This window comes from Lepisosteus oculatus, chromosome 3, assembly GCF_040954835.1.
Source record: "Lepisosteus oculatus isolate fLepOcu1 chromosome 3, fLepOcu1.hap2, whole genome shotgun sequence".
NCBI classification, from domain to species: Eukaryota; Metazoa; Chordata; class Actinopteri; order Semionotiformes; family Lepisosteidae; genus Lepisosteus; species Lepisosteus oculatus.
The window spans coordinates 29939968-29966798 of record NC_090698.1 but is presented as its reverse complement, the minus strand read 5'-3'; the positions used below and the strand labels follow the sequence as shown (position 1 = coordinate 29966798).

At 37.3% G+C, this 26831-nt stretch overlaps 1 protein-coding gene across 1 annotated transcript in view; it reads right to left on the bottom strand.

Annotated features, from left to right (window-relative positions):
* Positions 1–3338: 3338 nt before the first annotated feature.
* wdr36 (WD repeat domain 36) overlaps positions 3339–26831 on the bottom strand; it is a 59348-nt gene continuing 35855 nt past the window's right edge. Inside the window, exons 14-23 of the mRNA XM_015336696.2 lie at positions 25847–26012; positions 25218–25326; positions 25053–25132; positions 23187–23294; positions 22295–22392; positions 21768–21910; positions 19685–19804; positions 18688–18769; positions 17313–17500; positions 3339–3638 (exon numbers count right to left, since the gene is read on the bottom strand). Of these exons, the coding sequence (XP_015192182.2) occupies positions 3489–3638; positions 17313–17500; positions 18688–18769; positions 19685–19804; positions 21768–21910; positions 22295–22392; positions 23187–23294; positions 25053–25132; positions 25218–25326; positions 25847–26012 (1244 nt within the window). The 3' untranslated portion in view covers positions 3339–3488. The remainder of the gene's footprint in view (positions 3639–17312; positions 17501–18687; positions 18770–19684; positions 19805–21767; positions 21911–22294; positions 22393–23186; positions 23295–25052; positions 25133–25217; positions 25327–25846; positions 26013–26831) is intronic.

Here is a 26831-nt window from a genome sequence, read left to right as displayed (position 1 = left end):
GACAGCTCCCAAATGGGGATACACTTAGCTAAGCCTGGCTATCATGATCAATGGTCATCCATTGGCGCCTATCTGTCTAGGGAGTGCCAGATGGACATCGGGACTGCATTCCTAGGTGTCAGTAGTAAGTGACTCATATCTCACCTTGATCAACCAATCAGGGACTGGTAGGGCTGAGTAACCCACGTGGGACTCTGATGACCATTAAACTTTCAGCCAATGAACACGCTTAAGTTCCTCCAGGTAAAAACAGGCAACAGAGAGCCTGTATAAGGAGAACTAAAAGGAGAAATTCCAGTAGGAGAACTCCAGGGCTGCGAGACAATTCCAGGGCAGGACGGCCCAGGAGCAGAAGGCTCCCAAGGGCAGGACATTCTAGCAGCGCGCCTCCTGACCATTCTGAGACTCAGCCCGGACAACCACGGAACGACCAGTGTGTCCGAGAGCCAGAACTTTCCTTTGTTCTAAGAGTCTAGAGCGGAGGTTGCCACGAGTAACCAGAAGATCCACCTGAGGTTAGCATCAGCAGCAAGCCTCATGAACAGGTCGGGACTGTGGACAGCTGAATCACTATTCAGAACTAGCACTTCATCAGGAACGAACTGATCTTCTTCCTGACCTGCTGGGACCCACAGTCATCTTTTCTCCTGTGCACAAACTCTTGCTAGTTTCAGCCAACACTAACTAGCCGGTCAGTGAGCATCAGCAGCGCACCGTTGCAAGCTGCACAGCACAGCCTGGCACCGCAGCCAGAGAGCGCGGATTGGACAGCAACAGCCTGCAACTGTTTCTTTGTGCCCACAGGAGATCTGAATCCCCAGAGATTGGATGAGTATTCAACTTCACTGCATTACAACTCGAGAATTCAATTGTTATCCCAACCAGTTGATATCAATTTAATTCCTAAGAGTTATGCATTTGTTTTGAGTATTTAATGTTGTAACCAAGTTCAATTACGAAATGGTCTAAATGAATGATATACTGAACGTATGTCCTCTTGATATATGTAACTCTTCGTGACTGATTGAATATATTCCTTTTGTATTCTGATAACCCTCACGATAAGATCTGTTAGGTTTATATGCATATTTTATGTATTAATAAATGTATCCTCGTGTATTAGTACCTGTGTGTGTGCGTTGTTTGAGTTATATCGCAAGGTTGGATTCTAAAGCCATTAAAATAATCATTTTGTGATTTACGGCTACAATTAATAATTGTCCCCGTAAATGCCCAAACCCTACAGAACTGGTGCCTCGTGAGAGAACACTACAAAGGCATTAACAAATGTAGCTCTATTGCCTCTGGAGATGCATTCTTGATCACTACTGCATCCTATCCATCCCTTCTTCCCATTGCCAGTCTTGCAAAAGCTCCTTTGCTGTATCCATCTTGTAGGGGAGAAAGCCTCATCATGACCAGGCTGCAGTTCACTCAGTCATGCTTATTCAAACTATACAAGAATATTGGTTGTTGTCTGTTTACAAGTACAAGACGGCATCAACTTCCACTTCATCTCAGCACATAAGTTCCAATTTGTATTTTCACATGGCGTTATAGTACGTTTATGGGTTTTTTTTTCCAAAGAAAAGCATACATTTTTGGTTTATCTTGAAGATATTAATTTGTCAAGCCACAGATAGGACAAAATCAAGATGCCTGGGCTTAAACAATACTATTAACTGTACCCATTTTATTTGTGGGTTTCCCACAGAAAAAGAGTGATTTAACATGGGTACAAGAAACTTAAAAAGTTTAACACGATCTCAAGTCTTTTGCACTCAATTGTTTTAATGTAAACCATGTACTAAAACGTAAACTACATTTGGCTCATATGCATTGAGAAACTATGGCAGGTAAATGCTGATGATAACACTGTAAATGACCAGATTAGAAACATGTTCAAGTGGGCAGCTGCGTAAGCCTGCATAGGCTACAGAGCAACACGCAAAGGTTTATTCCATGCTGAAAAGAGAAGAAAAGAAACACAATGTTTCAGCTGTGTAGCCTTGTTCAGGTTTGCGAAACCCAAACCTGAAGAAGGCTCCACAGTTGAAGCATTGTGTTTCTTTTCTTCTCTTTTCAGCATGGAATAAACCTGTACGCGTTCTTTTGCATATTAGAAACTTCTTTGCAATATTACTTTAACACTTACCTAAAGGGATGTGGGAGACCTGTATTCTTTTAAAAATGGCTAGATGAGATCTCCGGTCTAATTGGAAATTAGCTCCTAACTACCTAACATACTAAATGGGCCAAATGGTCTCCTCCTTCCTTACAGTATGTGCTAATACAGAATTACAGTATATATAGTGTGATCTGTAAAGACAAACCAATACCTCTCCCAAAATGAAGACCAATAGAGAATCTCAACAGGTACTGCTCTGAAAATGTTATGTTAGCTAGATAGCAGATAACCACAGCACTATAACCAATTATTTTGCCTCTATTGAGCACATTACCAAAGCAGATGTCAGCCACTATTCAGTTTCAATAACAGTGCTGTGCTTCATTAACAATGAAAGTTAAAACTACAGGAACTATTCTAAACATTTCAAACAAGATTCATGAAAATAACATCTCCCTGGAGATGTCTAACCTACCTCAACTAATTTAATTAAATTTATAATTATGAGAGTGTTCTTCAGGTTCAACTTCAGAACAACTGACATAAAATCATACAAAATAATTTTGAATTGTTAATAGTTGGTACTGTTGAAAACATGCAAGAAAAATATGTCTTACAGAGAAAACATTAAAATTAAAACTGCATTAAAACAGGTGCAGTGGAGGAGAGGAGAATGTTCGGAAACTGTGCACACAAAGGACACTTTTCCTGTTTTCCTTGCTTGACTCAGAAAGGTATGGAGGCTGCTTCATTACTATGCTACACTGAAACCAGGATGCAATTACAAGAAAAGTCAGTACTTTCTCTTTTCTTATAATGGCTTTACCCAGTGCAGAGGTGAGAAGTTATTGTGATTCAAAGCCAGCTAACAAGGTTTGAAGCTGTGGTCTCCATTCTACTTGGTTCCTACAGCTGCTAACAGCTCTCCCACTCAGTCTAATAATCAAGAACTAAACGCACCAAATGATATATGTAGGAGGACATAAAACAAATGTGATATTTTTTGCACAACCTATCACTAAAATGCCTTGGTTGTTCAGAAAAACCTGGAAAACATTTCCTGCAGATCATTAGGGTTTCATGAAAAACGAACAGATTAGGTTTTGTTTAAGAACGGAATCCTCAGAAGTGACCCCAGGCAAAACTGTTTGGAAGCAGGACTTTATATATTTACTTTTGAGTATTACTGTCACAATTAATAAACACTCCATTATGGCTATGTATTAAACTTTAATGAGATATAAAAGCATATGATATTGACTGGCAAAATACCAACGACTGTAATGGTAAGTTTCCACGTGTCACGTATACATATCCAGCTGTGATATTCTTCAGTAAAATGGAAAATGAGTGAGAAAGCTTATAGCAGAGCACTCTTCATGTACGCCAGCAGGCACAAGCTCTTGTTGAAAAGCATCTGCATGTTCGTCCATGTTTCTTCAATTCTTGTAGATACTTCACGTGCTAAATCCATTAGCACTGGCTCTTCTGAAATCAATCGAAGGTGTAACTGTCAAAAGGAAAGCAAAGGTAAAGATCAGAACAGAACCCTGCTTTAGCTGTAAACCTTTTATGATACTGAATTTAAAAATACAAAATACAATCTCACAAGAAAGGAATTACATTTAAGACTAAAAGTAAGGTTGCTTCCTTGACATTCATAGCTATGGTCCTGGAACAAAACCAGCCATATTATTCATGTGGGCACCTGGGGGATTGAAGTAAGGGACAGCAAGATGGACCGAATGGCTTCTGCTTTCCACATGTCCCACTGCAGGAACATTTCCCACTGCAGGAACATGTATGGAAAGCAGTTCTTGATTGGTAATATTTTAATGGTTTTTAAATCTACCAAGTCTGATATTTGACTGAAGTAGTTGAAGTAGGTAGCTGCATGAGCATACGTAGGCTGCAAAGGAACAAGTAAAGGTTTATTCCATGCTGAAAAGAGAAGAAAATAAATACAATGTTTAGGCTGTGGACACACACACCCAAAGAAGGCTCCACAGCCAAAAACGCTGTGTTGCTTTTCTTCTCTTTTCAGTGTGGAATAAACCTTTACTTGGTCCTGTTATTTAACCGACACATTAGTTGCTTGAAAAACTAAAACACGAATGTATGCATCTGCTTCTGGATTTCACACCAAGTACGCAAAAATAAACTTTAAAAACATTTTCAGACATGACTGAAATAGATCAGTTTCAGGATTTTTGTATTACAGAAACTTGTAGAACTGTAGACCTAAGGAAACCTGCTGCCTCTGCAAAACAATGCTTAACATTTTCTACTGCTCTGTTTTAGGCTCAATGTGTACATACAACCAGTAATCTGGAACATTCCTGACACAATAACCGAGTGTTTCCCACGATGTGGGCTTGCCAGGGTATTTTACATAGGGCTTTATCAAAAGCAAACCACATATGTTCATGTATAGTAACTTATTGGAACACTTCAGAGTTTTAAAAACTGGGCTCTTTCCCCAAGTTTCCACCGCATTGGTGGTGTGAGCTGGGCCACCATTTTCCAAAAAATCACTTCTCTGGATCCATGATCACTGGCACAGCCAGATGGAAGTGTCTCTAGGAGAATTCTGAGTTTTCTGCTCCAACACTGAATACCAGCTGTGACCGTCCAGTGGCCCAAATGGCTCCCCACACAGAGACAGGCGAAGTGCCATTTTTTCATGTGGCTTCCATATGGTTCAGTAAAAATCTCTGCACTATGAAGTGCTATTACCATAAACAACCAAAGCCCTGAAGCCTGGTCTGGTGCTTTAAACCACGCCATTCCAAAAGTCTGGACAGGGGACATGTTAGCATCTGAGCTTGCCACTGCAGCAGTAAACTGACATTTACTATCATAAAAAGGGAGTAGTATTTCATTTGTTCTATTGTTCTCCATGCTGATGAAACAATGCCTGAGGATTTGCATGGACATGTGTGTTTTCTGTTATGTTAACAACTTGTTGTCAAGGTTCGGGTTTCATACCTCCATTCAAAACACAAATTGAGCTCTCCTCTCCCCTTTTAGGTTCCAAGACCACATGCCTTTTAAACATGACCCTTTTTACAGCTGCTGACAAAACAATTAGTGACTTGAATAGTTTTCTATAGACCTCTTTCAAAGCTTCCATTCTCAAGACTCTCAAATTAGTGGTTTGTTTCTCTACACAACACTTCAAGTAATAAAGTTTGTACATCCTTCACTTCTTAAGTTCAACAAGTTATACATTTAAAGTAAACTCCTTTCCAACTTGGCTCATCGCTACTACAAATCAGACTATAATACTCTCACAATGTAACAAAATCATGTTTAAAAAATGAAAATTGTATTATGAACACAGTACAACAGTTCTGTATACTTCCAATTAGAGCCAACACCAAACCATGTCTCAACCAATTTACACATGCACCATGTTCTCCCTTTTAGAATACAAAACAAAGAATATGATGGATATCCTCTTTTTTTGGTCGCATGCGACTGCAAGAACTGAGACTATGTTGGTCTACTGCCATCTGTTGTAAAAAACTACTATTGCAGCAGAACAAATGGTCCATTTAAAAATTGTTTTGATATGACAGATACAATTTCTCAGAAATTAGTTCTGCATTCAAGCTGCTATGTTTTACACACAGCGAGGCTTACAAAAACATTATATAAAAGACATCAACCTATACATAGTTCTTACATACCACTCTTACAGAAATCCACACAATTATACCAGAACCTGTAAATTTACTCCCCAATAATCTCCCTAAGCTCCTGTAATTGCACATTACCCCTTCATTATTGCACTTAAATCAATGTTTGTACTTGCTCATAAACCAATACTCCTTTATTGTGAACTCATTTATTGACTGAGCAGTAATGAAGAAATTGCTCATTTTGTCAAGTCTGCCTTGACGGACATTAAAATGTCTGTTTGAAGGTCTCAATGGTATTCTTCATGCAGATCAGGTGGGGTGTCAGAGGAGATACTAACAGCTAGTCTCAGCATATTCTTAAATGTAAGCAGTTTGAAAGCTGTGTTTAAGATGCTGCCTCACTAACTTAAAACACATCCCCAAGAATCTGGACACTTTGGCTTTTTGTTGCATAGAGAGACTGGTATGCCAGACGGCAATTCCATGCTGTGACACTTTGTACTGCAGTACTGCAAAACATGGACCGAATCTGACTACTTGTCCAGAAACCATAATCTGTGGAAAAAAAGTAAATTTGCTCCTGTACTTTATTAGAGCAAGACATTTTCTTCCTTTTTTCTATACTTAAAATCAAGACATTCTGGTCACACCATGCAACCAAACGGTCTACAACCTTCTAATATAGATTTGGATCATTATCATTCATCAGAGTAAGAGAGGTACAATCATCAGAATAACTGAATTGGTTTTGACCACCGGCAACACAATCAATTGTATAGAGAATGAACAGGAGAGGTGAACCTAGAAAACTGGTATGCTCCACAGTTAGTTATTGCCTTGGACGAAAGTATAGGAAGAGGCCTGTTTCCTTTTTTTCCATGGTTTCACTTTCAGCACTGCACATACAAGATTTGATCTTTCAATCTATAATGTTATATCACACTTAACTTAGATGTCAAATATTTCTAATACAGCTAGTGTTATTTTCTTTCTCTTTCACCTGTGTGGAAGTTTCTCATTCAGCACCCTTGATTATCTCGCTGAAAGAGAAACCATCCAAAGAGGTTGTATGTCACTGCTCAGAATCAACTTTCAATCACCTGAAACTGGTACATAACATCACAATGATTTTTAAATTAATCTCTTGTGCAAGAATTCAGGCCACAACCACATTTACATCCACTATTGAAAGCTAAATTTTTATTATTACTAAAAACCCAAATCATAAAAAATACAGTGCTCTCCAAAAATACTGGAACAGTAAATTTTAAACATACTTTTGCTTTTACACTCAAAACATTGGTATTTGTGATCATAAAATTAATGAGTACAATGTTGTACTTATTAATTGGATATTTTTTTATATTTACATGCATACAATTGACTATATTAGAACAAAAACATTATTCAATAAACCTTTGTTCAAACCAATCATTTCAAAAATCATAAAATGAGAGAATACCATTCAGTTCTTCTAGCTCATTTAATATTTGGTAGATAAGTTATCAAAAGCTCTCACCCAGCTGTTCCTGAAAGAAGCCAAGGTGTAGGCTTCAACAACATGGCTAGGAAGCTTGTTCCATACCCCCACAACCCTTTGGGTAAAGACGTGCCTCCTGTTCTAAGTTTTAAAGGCACTATCAAAAGATGTTCATTGGGTTTACTTTGTCACTGCTTTTGAAGATTTTAAAAAAGTATCAGGCTCCATCATAACCTTCTCTATTCTAGATTAGGAACTTATGTCTATTCAGCCTTAAACATTCCCTTTAATCCCCAAAATGTATATGGTTGCACTTCTCTGAACTGATTCCAGAGCAGCAGCCCCAAATTATCTAGAAGAAATAAATAATGTGTCAAGATGACTAATTTATTAATGTCAATATATGCCTACAGTGAAATGGGGAAGTGAAGTGAAATTAGTCATTTTTGCAGTGCTATTGAACTTTTTGGGACAAAAGATGAGGCAAAAGTATAGAATGGCCAGCTTCTATTTCAGGATATTTTATGCATGCATGTTCAACCAAAAATATGTTTGTGTTCATTCCTCCAAAATTTCAGGTCAGCAAAAGTATTGGGACAAATTAAAGTAACTAAATTAGAGTACATTTAGTATTTGGTCACATACTCCTTACATGCAATGGCTGTTTCAAGTCTATATCCAACAACCAGATTCTTGACATGTTCCTTTGAGATGCTTTGCCAAACCTTATCTGCAGACATTTTCAGTCTTTACTTGATTGTGACATAACAGGTTTCCTACCTTAGTGTTTTTTTCAACAAGTAAAATGCATACTGAACATATTTTAAATCAACATATTGACTTGGTCAGATTAAAGATTTTCACTTGTTTTGCCTGATGAATTCCATGGTTAGGTGTGCAGTACATTTTGAACCACTGTTTTGCTGCAGGGTGAAATGACACCCAATTGGTTTGGAGGAATTTTTTCGGGCAGACGAGATGTTTCTGTACTCTTCAGAATTCACTCTGCTGCAGGCATCATCAGTTACATCACCAGTAAAGATCAGTGAGCCAGTTCCAGAGGCAGCCATACACACCCAAGCAATCACACTACCTCCACCATGCTTCACAGATGAGGTGGTGTGCTTAGGATCATTTGTAGTTCCTCACTTTCTCTCTTTTCTCCATGTTCCTTTCTGTCACTTTGATAAAGGTTTATCTTTGTGTTATGTCTATAAAACACCATTCCAAAACTGTTGCATCTCTTCTTTGTACTTCTCTGCAAATTCTAATCTGGATTTTCTGTTTTTAGTGCTGATGAGAGATTTGCATCTTGCAGTTTGGCTTTTGTTATACTTCTATCAAAGTCATCTGTGCACAGTGAATTGAGATACTTTCACCCCCAGTCTGGCAACTGTCTGTAATCTCCTTCAGTTTTTTTTATCACAGCTCTAATTTGCAGAGAAGCCAGCAGCAATATCACCCTGCAACTCACAACTGGCAACCCCTGAAGCTAAGCAGGTGTGAGCCTGGTCAGTACCTGGATGGGAGACCTCCTGGGTTGCCGCTGGAAGAGGTGTTAGTTGGGCCAGCAGGGGGCGCTCACCCTGCGGTCCATGTGGGTCCTAATGCCCCAGTATAGTGATGGGGACACTATACTGTAAACAGGCGCCGTCCTTCGGATAAGATGTAAAACCGAGGTCCTGACTCTCTGTGGTCATTAAAAATCCCAGGGCGCTTCTCGAAAAGAGTAGGGGTGTAACCCCGGTGTCCTGGCCAAATTTCCAATTGGCCCTTACCAATCATGGCCTCCTACTAATCCCCTTCTATGAATTGGCTACATTACTCTGCTCTCCTCCCCACTGATAGCTGATGTGTGGTGAGCGTTCTGGCGCACTATGGCTGCCGTCACATCAACCAGGTGGATGCTGCACATTGGTGGTGGTGGTGTCCCCATTACCTGTAAAGTGGAGTGTCCAGAAAAGCGCTATATAAGTGTAAGCAATTATTATTATTATTATTATTATTAATGATTTTTCTGTCATCAACTGATGTTGTTATGGATAACGTGATCTTTGCCGATTGCATACCTCCAGTAGTTCTTTCTTTTTTCAAGACATTCCATATAGTCAATTTTCATTAATATTTAATAAGAAACTTATATCAAAAGCCTATTGAAAATCTAAAGACACCATAGCATATGCTCTGTATACCCATTACCATTACTGCTTGTTAAAATAATTCTACCAAGCTAGTTATGCAATACCTATCTTTTCCAAAACCACTCTATTATCTAGCATATGATATATATTTAGGTGACCTTCTAATTTAGCTCTAGTAGTTGTTAATGTGACATGTATAGCAATTACACTTACAAGTCTATAATTCCATGGTATAGCTTTATCACCCTTTTTACAGGTGGGCACTACATTATCATTTCTCAATGGGAACTATACTTATCTGAAGCAACTGATGGAAGAGATGCGTCAATACCTTTTGAATAATATCTTGTGTTTTCTTGAGTACAATTTGGGAGATACTATGAACCCTGGGAGGTTACTAACCTTGAGTGCTCCAAGCGCACAAAACACTTTTACCTTTTTCCTAATACTATTTAATATAAACCTTTGACCTTCCACTGCCTGAGGCCATTTTCTTTTCTTTGTATAGAGGTTTCCAATTGATATCCCAAATATGTTTTTCTTCATCCTTACCAGCCCTTTTGCTAATGTGGTGCTTTAAGAATTTTTCATAATCATATTTTTCAATCCTTTCCACTGCGATATTTGTAAAAAGAGGTGAGGAAGTATGAATAAATATCTACCCACATTTATCGCGAAAAGATCTAAGCTTTTCTGTGGGAGCTTTCTTTGCATCTTGACATAACATTCAACCTGCTGCCTGCACCAGTGCCATAAAAACATTTTGTTAGGACATTTCACAGAATACAGGAATTATTGTCTTAACACAGCTCTCTTAAAGGCACATGCAGTTTACATATAATGCCCATTATATGACAATATTCCCTTCCATTTTTCTCTTGGTCTAGTATTTTTTTCTAATTATTTATTTTTATCCACTTCACGTGATCCGTTCCACGTTGCAATTTACAAATGCGACTTCCACTTGCATTGTGAAATTGCTCAACTGAAGACTTTCACTACCCGCTACTGCCTTACTCTGAATTTCCTTCCCGTTTTGTTGCACCGTCTTCTTGGATTCATTGATCATGTCTCTGAGGTACACTGCACTGCAACTTCTTATACTAAAACAAAACTACTTCCTGGTAAAAGACACATTTGATTATTGCCGTATTACTAGGATTTTAGTAGCTACATCCATCGCAGCACAGGACTACGCTTCTTTCACTCGTCTGCCAGCGAAGTTTCTTTCCCTGCCTTTTGGCGCACGACCATAAGGCCATCCTGTACTGGCGCCGACCTAAAAAATATTTTCTTATTACCACACCTGGAGCGCACTCAGCTTCCCCCTGAATCCCCAAGACCGGCCAGATCAGCGCTACTCAATACCCGCTCCATAAACAACATGGCTCTTCTTTTTTTGTGACATTATCAAAGAACAAAAATGGACCTTCTGTGCTTAACAGAAAAATGGCACGGACAAAACTGCTGTTTAACAAACTAGTCCCCCCTGGATATGGATTGTTTGACCTTCTGCGTCTCTCAGGCAGAGGCGGGGGCATCATTGTTATTTACAACCTTTTTTTACAATTTAAGTCCTATTGCTATACCTCCTCCCTCTTCTTTTGAGTGCTTTGCTTTAAATGTCAATATTCCCCAATCTGCTATCATTGCCACATTTTATAGACCACCCATACCCAGCGAAGCCTTCTTAGGTGAGTTTGCTGCTTTACTCTCATTCTTATGCCTTAAGTTTAAAAGGATCCTTATTCTAGGGGACTTAAATATACAGAATGACTCAAGATCTTCTAGTCTGGTTAAAGACTTCCTTTCTCTATTGGGATGCTTTGATCTTACTCAGTTTGTTTGTACCCCTACACATAACAAAGGACACACCCTAGATTTAATCATTGCCAATGACTCTTTTGTCTCCCACTGCTCTTCCCTTGATCTAGGCCTCTCTGACCACTTAGCTATTCTTTTCAATCTGGAATTACCTGTTTCTAACACTTCCCCCTCATGCTCTACAAATTTCCCACAACTGGCGATCAATTGATCACCCAAGGTTTGCAAATTCTGTTCTGTCCTTCTTATCTTGTTCCTGTACCTCTGACCCCCTAGAGGACAAAATACAATTACTTGACAGTGCTCTTTTATCTACCCTCGACACCTTTGCTCCTTTAAGAACTCGAACCCTCCTTCTCTCACCCTGCCCCCTGGTACAATGACCATCTGCGATCCATGAAGGCAGCCTCTCGCAAATGTGAGCATAGGTGGCGTCTTTCTGGCCTAAATGTACATTATCAGGCTTGGAAAGATTACTTATCTGAATATAAGGTTACTATAGAGACTGCTAGACCTACCTACTTCTCTCACATCATTGAAAATCACTATAACAACCCCAGACATCTTTTCTGCATCAACAGCTTGCTAAAGCCAAACTGCCCCACCACATTACCTGCCTCATCACAACTTTGCAACGCATTCTTAGATTTTTTTAGCTCAAAGTTCGACAAAATCCGGCATCACATTCTCTCCACTACGCATATCATTTCCATACCTCCTCCCTCCTTATCCAACATTTCTGGTTCCCTTCTCTCCAACTTCTCTCTTCTTGACTCAGCTCCCTCAATAAATTAGTTACACACATGAAACCCACTACATCTATTTTAGATCCCATTCCCACCACTTTATTTCAGTCCTGTTTCTCTTCTCTCTGTCCCATTGTCCACAATATTATAAATGAATCATTGAGCACTGGCGTTATACCAACGGTCCTCAAAACTGCTGCCATTACCCCCATGCCAAAAAAGCCTAACATGGCTCTCAACAATCTTAACAATTTTCGCCCCATCTCCAACTTACCCTTTCTTGAAAAAATTCTAGAACCTGCTGTCACATTTCAGTTACATTACCACCTCATGACAAATAACCTTTTTGAACCCCTCCACTCTGACTTCCGTCAACATCACAGCACAGAAACTGCCCTGATCAAAGTCACTAACGATCTTCTAATAGCTTCTGATTCTGGTTCTCCTTCTATACTCATCCTTCTTGATCTCAGTGCTGCTTTTAACACTGTTGACCATAAAACCTTACTTTCTTGTCTTGAGACTATGTTTGGAGTTTCTGACACTGCTCTCAAATGGTTCAGGTCTTACCTCACGGATCGCTGTCACTTTGTCTATCTTAATGGGTATAGGTCTGAAATTGGTCTTGTTAAGTCTGGTGTTCCTCAGGGCTCAATACTGGGCCCCCTGCTCTTCGCCATTTACATGTTTCCACTTGTTCAGCTTTTAAGATCACATGGCCTCAGCTATCATTTCTACACTGACGATACTCAAATATACATCCATACCAAACCTGATACTAATGTGGTTGTCTCTATTCTATCTAATTGCATCTTTGACATAAAAACTTGGATGACTCAAAATTTCCTTCATCTTAACTGTGACAAGACTGAAGTCATGTTTATTGGCATCCCCCATCAGCTTCGTAAAGCCAATCCTATAACCCTATCTGTAGATGGTTCGGTACTTGAGCTTCAGTCTAAACTGAAAAACCTTGGGGTGATATTCGATTCTGGTTTAACATTCGACCCACATGTGCAGCATATTGTCAAAACATCTTTTTTTCACTACGCCCTATGCCATCACTAACAGTGGCTTAAAAGCTAATCAACACATTTGTGTTCTCTCAAATTGACTACTGTAATGCTCTACTTGCTAGGGTATCTAAATCTACATTGAACAAACTGCAGTATGTCCAAAATTCAGCAGCCAGCATCCTGACCAGGTCTAGTGCAAGTGATCACATTACTCCTATCCTGGAGTCCTTGTACTGGCTTCCTGTCAAATTCCGTGTGGACTTTAAAATCCTCATGCTCACCTATATATATGCATGGCTTGGCACCTTTGTACCTGTCTGAACTATTATCGCCTTACTCCCCACCTCGCAAACTTCGCTCTTCTAATTCTGGTCTCCTAACTGCCCCCCAAGCCCGTCTACATTGTATGGGCGACAGGGCCTTCTCCTGTTATGCCCCCAAGCTCTGGAACTCTCTGCCCAAGGATATCAGAGAGTCACCTTTTCTAAACTCCTTAAAATCCAGACCCAAAACCTTCTTCTTTAGAAGAGCCTTTACTTTACTGGTTCCATTCTTCACCCCTCTACTTTTCCTAGTACCACCATCCATGGTCTCCTCTGGATATTGTAATTGTGTTTTATCTGTATCTGTATAGAATATCTGTGTATTCTTTTTATTTATTGTTGTTCTCATTCTGTAAAGCACTTTGAGAAGTCACCTTTAAAGGTGCTATATAAAATAAAGTTTATGATTATTTTCCTTTACAGGACTCTGTTGTTTTTATTCATTTTGTAAAGTGTTTTTTTCACTATTTTTTAAATTGATTTGCTGAATCATGAAAATAATATTTCACTTACTCTTGGGATGAAGTTGCTCTATATTTTAACCAGAACCTGTTTTAATGATGAACACAAATATTGGGACACATTCTCTTTAAGTACATTTTAGAATGTAAAAGTATTTGTGTGCTTACTGCTTTGAGACAACAGCTGAATTAAGTCTGTGATCCATTAAGCTCACCAAGCACATTGCATAATCATCTTAGATGCTTTGACAACCATATTCTGCAGCTATTTTGAGTTCCTTACTGTATATAAGGTTTTTTATTCAGCATGTAAAATGCACGGTCAAGCTGGATTCAAATGATTGACTTCGCCAGTCTTAATTTTCCACTATTTTCCAATGACAAACTCACTGGTTGCATTGACCATATGTTCCAAGTTCTTCTCATGCAGTATGGTGAAAGACCAGAAAAATATGCATGAAACCATTTTCCTTTACAGGTACAGAAAATCTGTCTGTAAACGTACAAATTCAGTTCACAGTTCATGTGCTAAAAATCTTCCCAATGACATCAAGTGGGAATACACAATCATAATCACTATGGAGACAATTTAACAAAAGAAAGGAACCCAAATGGTGTATTGCAAAGGAATAGGCTGTAAGCTAGACTCCAGCAAAACAGAAATGCTGAGTTGGAACAGAATTCAGTCAGTCAGAATTCACTTTTGACTGTTGTAACAATGGGTCTTCAGATTCATCTGGAAAAACATACTACACTGTACAAACATCAAGTATGCATAATATGAAGGAAACATCTTAACAACCTAAAGAGCTTTGAAGTTTTGATGATAATTTAATTACCATTTTAATTTTATTTAAATTTTATTATCATTATAATTTTATTAAAATGAAATGAAATGCACAGAAATTAGAAAAATAAGACTGTCAAAAGTGGCCACCAAAAAGCTAGTGACTTTATCCTATATATTCAGTGATGGATGTTTAAGCACAATTTGCATGTTTATGTGCTTAATAAACAGGTCAGACCATTTACTGGTAACATTTTGGGTATTTCTGCAAATACCCAAAATGCAAAAGTAAGAAAAGAAGATGCTGCAGTGATTTTCAAACTTAAAACATCGAACACTGCATCTGCTGGGTTCTGTTGAACCTGACCTCTTAGTGCATACTTTACTTACCCAATTATACCTTCTTACTAATTACTTAAGCTCTTGAACCAAGCAGATTTCAAATGCTCATTAGAGTACTGTTATTTACAACACACTTCAGGAAACTGGATTCTGTGCTCAATTATCGTAATTGAGTTGTAATTATGTAGTTTATTTTCTTCCAATTTACACAATTGGTAGCTATACTTCAGAATCCTTACTTTAGAGGAAAAGCATCATTACTTGCACATGTGATACACTGTGCAAATGACTCATTATTTCCTGTAAAAAGACTGACAGCCAAAATGCACTGTAGCCGCTGTGGTTTCCTCTAGAATTGTTTTACAAAGTGTAAAAGGTTTTGTTTTTTGTTTGTTATTGTTTTCTGTTTAGCGTATGGAACCATTACTGCAAGTAATGACATAAAAGCATGTACCATCATACCAAACTATTGTGTTATGTTTCCATCTTCCATAAAAATTCGTGAATATCTTTTGTTGAGTTCAACACTTTACCACCAGAACCACTTTTCACAAACACTTACAGTATGTTCTGGTAAGATAAAGGGGCTAAATGTCAGTCTTGACAAACAAACAAAACTGCATTTCATTAAAGCCAGTAAAGAACACAAATTATTATATTTTTCGCTTCATCTGAGAATCAATGATCTTCAGCTAGTGTTTATATGAGAGAACCATTATGCTTACTAGGAAGTTTAAAGAACATTTTTACTAGGAAGTTTCCTAAATTGCTTTGCAATACATAGAATGCTCGTTGTCTTTCGAGAAATAAATATTTATTTTAGACAGTAACACAATGCCAGGAAAACATCTTCTATTGGATGACAAACATTTCATCTTTTTTGTGGAGGGAGGGGGTTACTTTATTATAGCAGGTATTTTGTTTTTAAAAAATTAGGTCTATGTAGAATTTTATCAGGTAGCTCATGGCAGAAAACAAAACAGGTAAAGCTATTTGAATTTAAACTTAAACTAAAACTAATCTTAAGTGTAAATAACACCAAAATGAAAAGGAATTGAATCACAAGCTCTCATTTTATACCTTAAAGTAAAATACTTTTATTTTAACATGTACCTACATTGATGAATAATTAATACAATCCTTTTCTTTAACTAATTACAAAAATAAATATTTGACAGCTGTGCTATATTTGATAAAATGTCATTTAAATAAGGCAGAAATGGAAATATCCAGAGCATCTAGCTCAGGTAATGGAAAAATCAAAATGGGCAGTGTCGCAGCATTAATCTGTATACAACACTGAGCCATAACTATGTTCTTACAAGCCATATTGTGTGTGTGTGTGTGTGTGTTCTGCATCTTCCTAGCTTTCCACACATTCTGTATGTAAAAAACAACCTCACTGGGGTTTATATAACGATGTCCTAATGATAAAATAGCTAATAGCCCCCTCTCGTCGATACCTTAACTTGCCACTAAATATTAAAATCAGAAATAAGAATCAAGCCTGGCTCAAGACATAACTGTGCCCCACTGCATAGAAGGCCTAGTCCTAAAGCCCAGTCATAACCAGTTCAAAACTTGCTCATTACATAAAATAATGGCAACTGGTCCTTAAACACAACTGGACGAGTGATGCTGGTTTGGTTGGGTTGTTTGCAGCTAAGCCAGCCATGCGACTACATCTTCTTAAGCAAAAGTAAGCCCAGAGACTTGCAAGCCACTTAAAATAGTGGAAACTACAAAAAAGTATATTTAAACAGTGAATAGGAGGCATGTTTTACCAGAGTTGTGGGTGTCTGCAACGAAGTATTTGGCAATGTTATTTCTTCAACATTATTGAAGTTTCAAGTGGTGGTTAGGTTAGATACTTGGATCAATTAGTAGGAACAAAATGATCTCAATGGACTGAATGGCCTCCTCTCGTTTGTAAGATCTCCCATGATCTTATGGCTTATGCAACAGACTCTGTGAGCTAAGTTAATGACCTAGTGAATACTCCAAATTGCGAGATGACGATATATAAAATAATATTCTATATAAATAATATAAAGAAAATAGAACTATTCGTTCTTCATTTAAAATGTAAAGCCCAAACTGCACAACTTTAACATGGTGCATGCTTACCCTTTCATACAGAGTAACTTTTGTACATCATAAATGTCTCAAATAAAAAGCAGTGTATCAGAGAAGTGCATCAGGTAAGCAGAAAGGTTAAAATTTTTATCCTGAGTGGGCTTAACTTAAACATGCAGGAACTAATATGAAACAAAATAAGACATCAGCTGTCACTATACTGTAGTAACAGGATATGCATCACAAAATAATACCACAACCAGTATTATCATGGATGGATCAAGGTTATCCCTTTGCTTAAACCTTAATTATCTCATACCAATATTTAATCAAGAAAAGATTACCTTCAAGAACAAAGCAAGGTAGGCCTGTGCCAGATCAAAATCCCTCTTGCTGTCCAGAATGCTTATGATCATCTTTAGGAAGCTCTGCATCACATCCAAGGACCCCCCGACATCAGGGGCCAAACCACGCAATTCTGTCTCAATACTGGAGGGGCCCATTCCCTTGAGAAGACTCACTGCACCAGTATCTGTACAAAAAACATTTAAAAGTCAAGTATCAGCAGTCTTAATTGCAATGTGCACACAAAGGACTAAATGTGCCATGGTTTCTTAGAAGTTAGCCAATTTATATTCAGCATTGATTCTTATTATAATCAGCATTGTTCAAAACTGATTCACAAGATATAAATAAAATTAAAAGTTACAATGTAAAGAAATATTAATATTATACATGTCTTTCCTCCTACAGTCCTTAAACATACTGGTAGGTTAATTGGCCCCTAGGTGAGTGTGCAAGTGTCCGTGTGTGGTCTATAAAAGAAAGGCATCTCTTCCAGGGTGTACTCCAACTTACTTGCGGGGATAGGCTCCCCTGCGACTCAGAATTGGTAAAAGTGTTTAGAAAATACATAGATGGATCAGTGTTGGTATTTGGGATTGGTCATATACTGCTTATATAAGACACATGATCCTGTTAGAATTTCTTTTCACTTGACGTGTATATACCACGGCAACTTTGTGTTTCTGTGTGTCGAAATACAAGAGTCAGCTGTAAGAGGATATCTAGATGTAAGCGTTGCTTGTGCTTATGAGCACATCAATAAAACGCATTTTAAATAATGTAAAGCAAAATTGGGCTTACTGATATCATCAAAAGTTGCAAAATCACAAAATCAAGAAATTTAAAAAAATGTTTTTTTTTTCTATTTCTCCTATCAAAGAACTGACCAAATACTTTTATCTACTACACCAATCAATGTTGTTTGAAAGAATCAGAAATATTCATACAAGTTTCTTCCAAAAAACAAGGGCTTGAAAACATAATTCTAAAATTATATAATACATTTTTCCTCTTGTCTGCATTAACTGAGGACTAAGGACTATTAAATACAGAGCCCATTAAACTAAGAGGTATAAAACAATTTCTAGTTCTATTATTACACAATGTATAAAGAAATAATGTATACAGCACATTTACAAGCAATAATCTTACAACAAAAAATATATCTTAAATAAAAGCATATATATATTATACATGCACCTAAAGAACATAAATGAATTTATCTTTTTTTACAATCTCTGAATGTTTTTACACAAGCTAAACAATTAAACTGTTATCTTTAACAAACAAATATATCTGAAAAATTATGTGAATAGGAAAATCTTCAACCTTTGATCAACTATACAAAATTGAAATATTTTAACACAAACTCACAGTCGTTGCTGACCAAAGCATCTTCAAGTTGGTGATAAAAATCTGATTTTTGTGCCAGCACTCCAAAATTCACAATCTTTGACTGCAAGAAGAATATATTGAATTAATCAAAGCCCTTACTTTGATGTAACACTCAAAAATTGAGTTCAGTTTACTTTGAAGTCATTATAAAACTATTAACAAGCTTTTGTAAAAATACACAGACATTAATTACTAAAACATTATTTCATTAGCTTCAGATCTGAGTGATTTATTCAACAGAAATGTGATCATAAAGTCCTAATCTCATGAATCACTATTTCATAAGTACTTAACAGTCCAGCCATTTAATTGGACTGTGTACAAATAAATAGAAAAGCAACATAAAATTAGAACTTTTTTAAACTCAAAGACATGTAATCTTAATTTTCCAAGTAGTATCAATTTTATAACAGACCTAATTGGGTAGTGCCAGTTGTTAAACAACTCGGCTTTACGGCTGGCATTTGATAAACAGTGCTACACAGGAAGAGGAGTACTGATCGAAGGGAATGTCTCTCACTCACATCACTGCAAGCTCACGGGTACCTGCCAAGTCCTGGTAACTACTGTTGTGCATCAAGCTAAGGAAACTCTAGCCAACTCAAGCCTGCCCTGCTATGATAATTGTAGAATTATCTATAATTGGAGAATTCTAGTCACAGCGACTCATCAACACAGCCCTGTCTCAAACGAGCAACACATGCCCTATAGAACTAAACCTGTGCTTCAAGCAGGCACTTTCAATGGTTAAACCACTCAGGAGCCCCTACAGTCTTTTAAAACAGCATACTACATTTACTCTTGCTATTTACTACTATATTCAAATCATTTTATCCTTGCAATGATAAAAAAACATATTACTAGTACTGTACATTGTTCTGCTATCAAACTGATAATCCAACTAATTGTGCGTGTGGATGTTACAACAGTATTAAGAGGAGACATGTAATGAAAAGTGCTATATGTAATTTCCCACCTGGCCTTCTGTGCTGGAACTGTCAGCAGCTCCAAACTGAGGAAGCAGGCCAGGGACTGTGGGGAGGAAGAACGGAGCAGACTTGGGCACTTTTGGAGGCTCCTTGGGCTTGTTTCTTTTCTGTTGGATCAAACAACACAGTTTATACACAGAGCACAATCCAAACTGAATACATTCAACAAAATCCAATTAATTACTCTCTCAAATCAACAAGTGCACTTTTAGAGAGTGACTTTAGGCAAGTTGCTTATATTTACCATTTTTCCCAGTGTGTAAAGAAAATAAGTTTTAAAATATACAGGTAGTGGACACAAAATGAAAATACCACTTATTGGGGTGACCACCATGTACAGTATATAATCTGTGGAATAATCTACCAGCATCTGGAATTCTGCAGATGAAAAGCAGCACTATTCTTCCACAAGAAAGTCAAGCAATTCACGCCTGGCTGAATAACGCTATCAGAGGCATTGTTCCATAATATCCTATGAATGCTCAACTGGGCCCAGAACTGGCGACTTAAAAGTCTAAGACACATGGCATCACCGTCATGAGCATCAAACCACTGGCAGTGACACTTGATCTATGAATGAGGTTACTTTCAGAAAGACACCCCTACTCGCAGGAAAGAAATGCTACAATTTTATCATTAGGACAATGATCACTCAGTACAAGCAGTAATTAGTATTGATCTTGCCTTGTAGGCCACCACGCCAGAAACATGTGTCCCACAACATTAAGGAACTGCCAGATCACTTGTGGGCTGTCAAATTCTTTAGGTTGGAGGCACACCTGCACTCATATGTTTGCTGGGAATATAGTAAAGAAGGATTCATTTCATTGCAACGACCATATCATTGCTCAGCTATACACTGCCTGTGCTCTTTGCACCACTGGACTCACAAATGCGCAATGCCAGAAGTGATGAGATATTTGTGCACTGCAACCTGACTCTGGAGTTTTCCTGTGAACTGTGTTTGATCAAACTGACTGCTCGCTCCACAGGTTCAATTTTTCAGTCCATTGATCTGCAGTTGCTTGTCTGTTTCACCTTGGACTTTGAATTAATGCCCAGGTGTCACAATCCTGGAGTTTGCACTTCTGCCCACTGTTGCACTTTGCTGATGTCTTCCCTTGGGAGTTCCATGCTGACATCACCTTGGACACCATTGTTCATAAAACATCTACAAGTTGAGCTGCCTTGGTCTCTGAAACTCCTACCGCACAACAACAACAATCACCCCTCTATACGTGTAGCCATACTTATAGGAAACCAGTCCTGTCCAGCTTTTCTGTACTGTACATTTTAAGTATGTTGGGCTTTTATTTGCTTCCCTGTGGGTAAGCCCTTGCTTTCAATATACATGGTGTCCGTCATTTAATTTTTCTTTCTACTATCTGTAGACTGTATCCTCCTATCTAAGAGTGTGTTTTGGTTTTTGGGCACTTCAAATAATTGTAAGTGATAATAAAAATCCATGTAGTACACCCTGCAGTAAAAACTACACAGCTATGGTCCTGAGAGACTGAACCATTTATTTTAATGGAAAAAAAATGATCAAAATAAACTTTAAAACTAAACATTAACTTGAAAATAACAAAATAACTAGTGAAAGCACATAATCCACTAACAGATCACATCTGGTTCCACTAGAATTGGTGGTTTAAATAAGGGTGGTTTATATTTCCTGTTATTTAATTTCTTATTGACTTCATTTCCTGTGGTGTGCTGCAGTGATTGTCTGATGCTGCAAAGACTGTATGTTGCCATTCCAAAACCAAGTAAAACAGCAGAAGTTTACTTCCATCAAAATTTTTTAAGGCCTAATTTGAAGAAACATTTGCAGAAGACATGTTAATATACTTCTGTTTCTTTGTTATTTGACATTTTTAGAATTATTTTCAATAACTTTTAGGCCTCCTTTGGCCACGACTTGAAGCAACAGAGAACAGATAAAATGACAGTCCCAATGAACACAAAACAGCAAAAAAGAAACATCAAGATGAAGTAATCAATTCTTAGAAGATGATAGATAAAAGTGACACAAAACATACTGTAATCAGGTGTTTCACTTATACAAACCTTAATAATATCCAGTTTCAGCAGGTTTTTCCACCTTGAATCAGGCAGCAGAGAAAGTGTCACCAGCTGGTCTGCAAGCTGCTCTGGAGACTCATACTCTATCATCTCGTCACTCGTGACCTCCTCAACTTCATACTCCATCTCTACATAGAAACACGGTTGGCAATTCAATAAGAACTCCTTCAGACCAATAACCTAAAAATAAAACTCTTCAACTCTTTCAATGTATCTGCTCCATTTGTAACGTCTGCAGATATGAGTACTACTGAAAACCTCGAAAGGTCCAAAATTACAGAAAAACTATCATCTTATACAAACCTCTAGCGATTAAAGAATATAACAGGAAAAAAAGGAGCAGAAAAAACCTTTAAGAATTGGGTATAAACTATTCAACAGCCACCACAACTGACTGATCATAATATTTGGTTCTGTATAAATATTTGTATGTTGTAATAATAACTACTATATAAATCATCAAATAAGTAAACTGTTAATGAGCAATCAGGGACAGGCTATTAATTCAGTACCTTGCACAGGACAGGTTCCAGGTAGCATTACCACCGCGGGTTCATAATCAGAAGGCAGGGGACGCAGGGACACCGGTCTACAGAGTGTGTTGTTTGACCTTGATTAAAGAAAAATTAATTTTGATTAGTAGTGTTTTTAATAAGTATCAAAATGTGCCACGAACAGTATCATAAATAGAAATATTGAAACCCCTTTTGTTTCAAGGGGTTTCTGAGCCACATGCGCAAGCCACAACACTGGCTTTTCCTTTCTTCAGAAATCTGATCTATTACTGCCACACTGTGGGCAACCAGTGGAAAAATGTTTCTATCTTCAGGGGATATTAATTACTAGAGTTAACAAATTAAAAGATAATTGCATATCAAAAACATTTTAAAATAAAATTTTTCATGCCAATTTTATTATTAGATACTGAAATTTTGTATCAAACATGGCAGAATAATACTTTTAAATTTCGATTTAAACCACTGTCGCCAGAAATTTGAAATGAAAATTATGTAGCAAAGAATGACTCTCGTAAATCTTGTAAAAATTGGACTGTAACTTAAATTAAGAAAAAAACATTTTGTTAAAACACCTAAGTGAATAGTTCTTAAAATTATTCAAATTACTTTGCTAAGGAATTGCCCTTACATTCTATGCATGAAATGCAGAAGAGCATGTCTAAAAAAATGGCTACATTGTTAAACATGATCATCTCAGAGCATGCTTCTCATCTTGATGAGTCATCAAAGATTCACAAAACGTGAATAATTGTGTGCCAAAAGATTTCTATTCTGTGAATATTGCAGTGGTCAACACCTAACTCAATGACTGTGAGACTGTGGATCCTACATTTGCAACATGTGGGAATCCACCTACAACACTGATATGTAATGTCTGGACTTTTACCATAGATATATCCCCAGATCATCTACATGTGCAGAAGCCAAAAAGTCCCCTGTAGGTGACATGGTAATACTGACAGCTGCTGCGTCAAGCAGGAAACAGTCGATGAGGCTGAAAAACATTGAAAACATAATCTGAATTTAAGCAGTACTAGAGAAATGCACATAAAAGTACTACATATAGGGAAATTCCAAAGAAGTGCATCCAGTCATTTGTTATTCACTTCTAAATTTCTTTATACTTTCATTTATCAAGTTTTTGTCAAACGAAACCTTAAAAAGTATGACCAGACCTCCTCTTATCATCCACAAACATCTTCTTGACTTGCAGTAAAGTCTTCTTATCACACTCTTGCCTAAGACTAAATATGTGTGCCACAAATCACTGATATATTTGCCTTTTTCGATGTGGAGGCAGAAGATTATGTAACTCTTTTGCCTGGCATACCCATATTTTGAAAGTTGTGAACACATGGTTGGCACTGTTTTAAAAATATTTTACCTGACAGGCTAAAGTTAACAATAACATGCATGTTGCAGTCTTATATTGCAGTCTTAGTGACTGATCATTTGTCTGGATCACTTAATTAATTTAATGCTTCATTGTCCTTTGAAGACATACAGTGTATCCCACAGGATAAAGCTTAGTGCAGGTGTTAACCTCATACCCCCCCCCCCACACACACACACACACACAAGTAGCTATTTAACTGCTAGATTACTATGATAGCTTGTGAACTTAAATTTTATTATTGTAACTAAACTGTATTACCCTTAATGAGACATTACTTGACCATGGAACAAGTAAAGGTTTCTACTTGAACATTACTTGACTATAACAGCTAGTTTGATTTTAAAGGATTCATCAAAGATGTAGGCTATCCAGGAAGAGCTGTGCACTTGAAATGTGTTATTAAGCTATTTGCTATTTTCTGTTTGCATCAAGGTATCATTCCATTATTGTGTACTTTTAGCTATTTGGGCACTGTTTATTATTTTGCGTACACAGAGGAAATGAGCCTTCTTTTTATCTATTTGTCTATGACACAATGATTCACCTGTAAAAAATGACACATTTTTTTATTCTTTGCCGATTTCTAACCTAGCTCATAAGGGGCTAAAACCCTAATGCATGACATTTAATTACCAGAATCGCAAGTTCCTATAACAATTTCAAAATTGTACGTTCATTACTTCATTTTTTTTTTCAAATAAACCTAGACTTGATGTAAATGCGTGAGATTTTCAGACCTGGACACGAGACCATGAGATTTGGTCCTGACGTGTGAGACTTGAGAGCTATGCAATCACATATCCCCGTGGCGGCTGGTAGGCAAATGATCTTGCAATGTATTACTACGAAACAGTATTTCAATATGGATTATTGTGTACATTTTGTCAGACATCGAGGTTTTGTTTGGCCTGGCGGTGCCAATTTTTGGTCAGGAGGCCTGTCTGGCCTGTACACAATTGTGCAAACTCTAACATAGATGCCAGATATCAGGCAATATTAGGCAAATTGCTAATCGGGCTCATTAATAATGGACACATTATTTTCATAGGAAGCCAGGTTAGACAGTAGAGATGCCTAGTAGGCGTTGAAGAAGGACTGAAGGAGGGTTAATGATAGTTGCACCTATGGTGGTTAATGACAACACACAAATTCCAGGCAAAACAGTCCATAATGAGCAACATCCTTCTTACCTTTCATTCAAACTTATCATTCCAAGTCTACTGTTTTGAATTTCAAACTTAATGGTTATCTTTATCTGAGCATCAGAAGTTTTATGAAAGATTCTTTGTGTTCATGTACTTCCTATTTAATTCCCCACATGACACATGTGTTAAAATGTATTTATGCAAATTTTACCATCCAGATGGAAGATCCCAGGTTCTAATAGTGCAGTCCATGGAGGAAGTTATCAGCCATCTACCATCAGGACTAAAGGCCTTTAAATATAAAGAATTCAAATGCACGTCAGCTAATATTCAGGAATACTAGAGCAATTGCTAAGAAAATTATACACTCACTTACCATGTCATTTATTTGACCATTGTGTCCTGAGAATATTCGTACAATTCTCCTTGTCTCCATGTCCAAAATGTTAATGGCGAAATCATCCAAAGCAATGGCAAGCATTCCACTGCAGACAGTCAAGAGAAAAGGAGGCTCTGACAACTCAATAAATGCAGGTGTCAAACTATCTAGAACAGCTCCCAGATCAATGAAGCTTCAGAAATCAAAATGTTGTAGATTTTAGCCTTATTAACAGTCACTTAACAGGGGTCCCTCACTGCTTTCATCTGTACTTTTTCCACATGTAAAATTCTAAAACCCAGCCAGTAACAATTTAATAGCAAAAAAGTAAAATGCATTTAATATATTCACCGAGTCACGTAATTCTGGCATTTCATCCTACATTAACATTTGTACAGAAGTGTGCAATATGCTGATAAGACATATGTTGGAAATAAATGAAAATACTTTTCATTTTGTTTCTTAATTTCTACTGAAGGAATCTATGAATATTACCACAGAAACTGAACAAAAATTAATACACTAAATGCCCTATACTCTATTTTTTGCTTAGTAATCCAGCCTATATTGATACTTCACAGGAATGGAAACTTCAAAATATTTCTGGACCTCAATATTATTCTTACCTGTCCCTATGTAAAAATACAGCAGCAGGTGAGGACTTCAGTGCAACTGTGTGAACCAGTTCCTTAGACTTAAATTTCCAGATCTTGATCAACTTGTCTGCTCCAACACTGACAGTCAGCTGGTTGAGTCCATCTACAGCCAGTCCACGAACTGGTCCTTCATGAGCTTCAGAACAGAATCAACAATACAGAGTTAATGAACAATATCACTCATATTTTTATGGGTTTTATGGGTTCATTTTAAGGGTTTTCACAATAACTTCAACTGTTCTGTTCTAACATGTGATCCATGTTAATGATCTCATCATTCAATTCCCGCTTTTCTCTATAAAGCCGAAGTGCTGCTTTGACGGCAATTCATCATTTTTTCTTTGATGGCACTCTTTCACTTGCCCTTGTCTCACAGTCCACATTTATTTTTGATGAGCTAGACAGTCATTACCCTGCACGTAAGTTGCAATCTCAACAGTACACTGAAATCCTTTTTTAACTTCTTACAGCTTTCATCTTTCATTTTTTGATAAGATTTTTAAATAATGAACTATTTACATAATGCCAGCATGGATGGGATGTTAAAACTAAACACTGTTTTTTTACAGAACAAAATCAAGACAAACCCAATCCGGGCTTGCCAGTACTTGCTAAACCTCTCTGCTCGTAACTTAAGAGAAAGTGTGATCTTTTCCATTATATAAATCTCCTTCACAACACTGATCCACTGTTTCGGTGTTGGGGAATCTTTAGTAAACCATTTTCTTGATAGTGATAGTTTTTCCTACTAAAGCTAAATTAATTCCTAGTATATATCTGTCTTTTAACTCCATGTAGTCAAAAGTAAAATTCCCCATATGCATAATGGAGAATTCAAATGGTTTGTCTAGGTTTACTATATAAGTAAGCGCAAAATGTATGAATTTTCCAATATTGCTGTATTTTCAGGCATCACCAGAATAAGTGTGAATGAGTTGTTACTTGTTCTCCACAT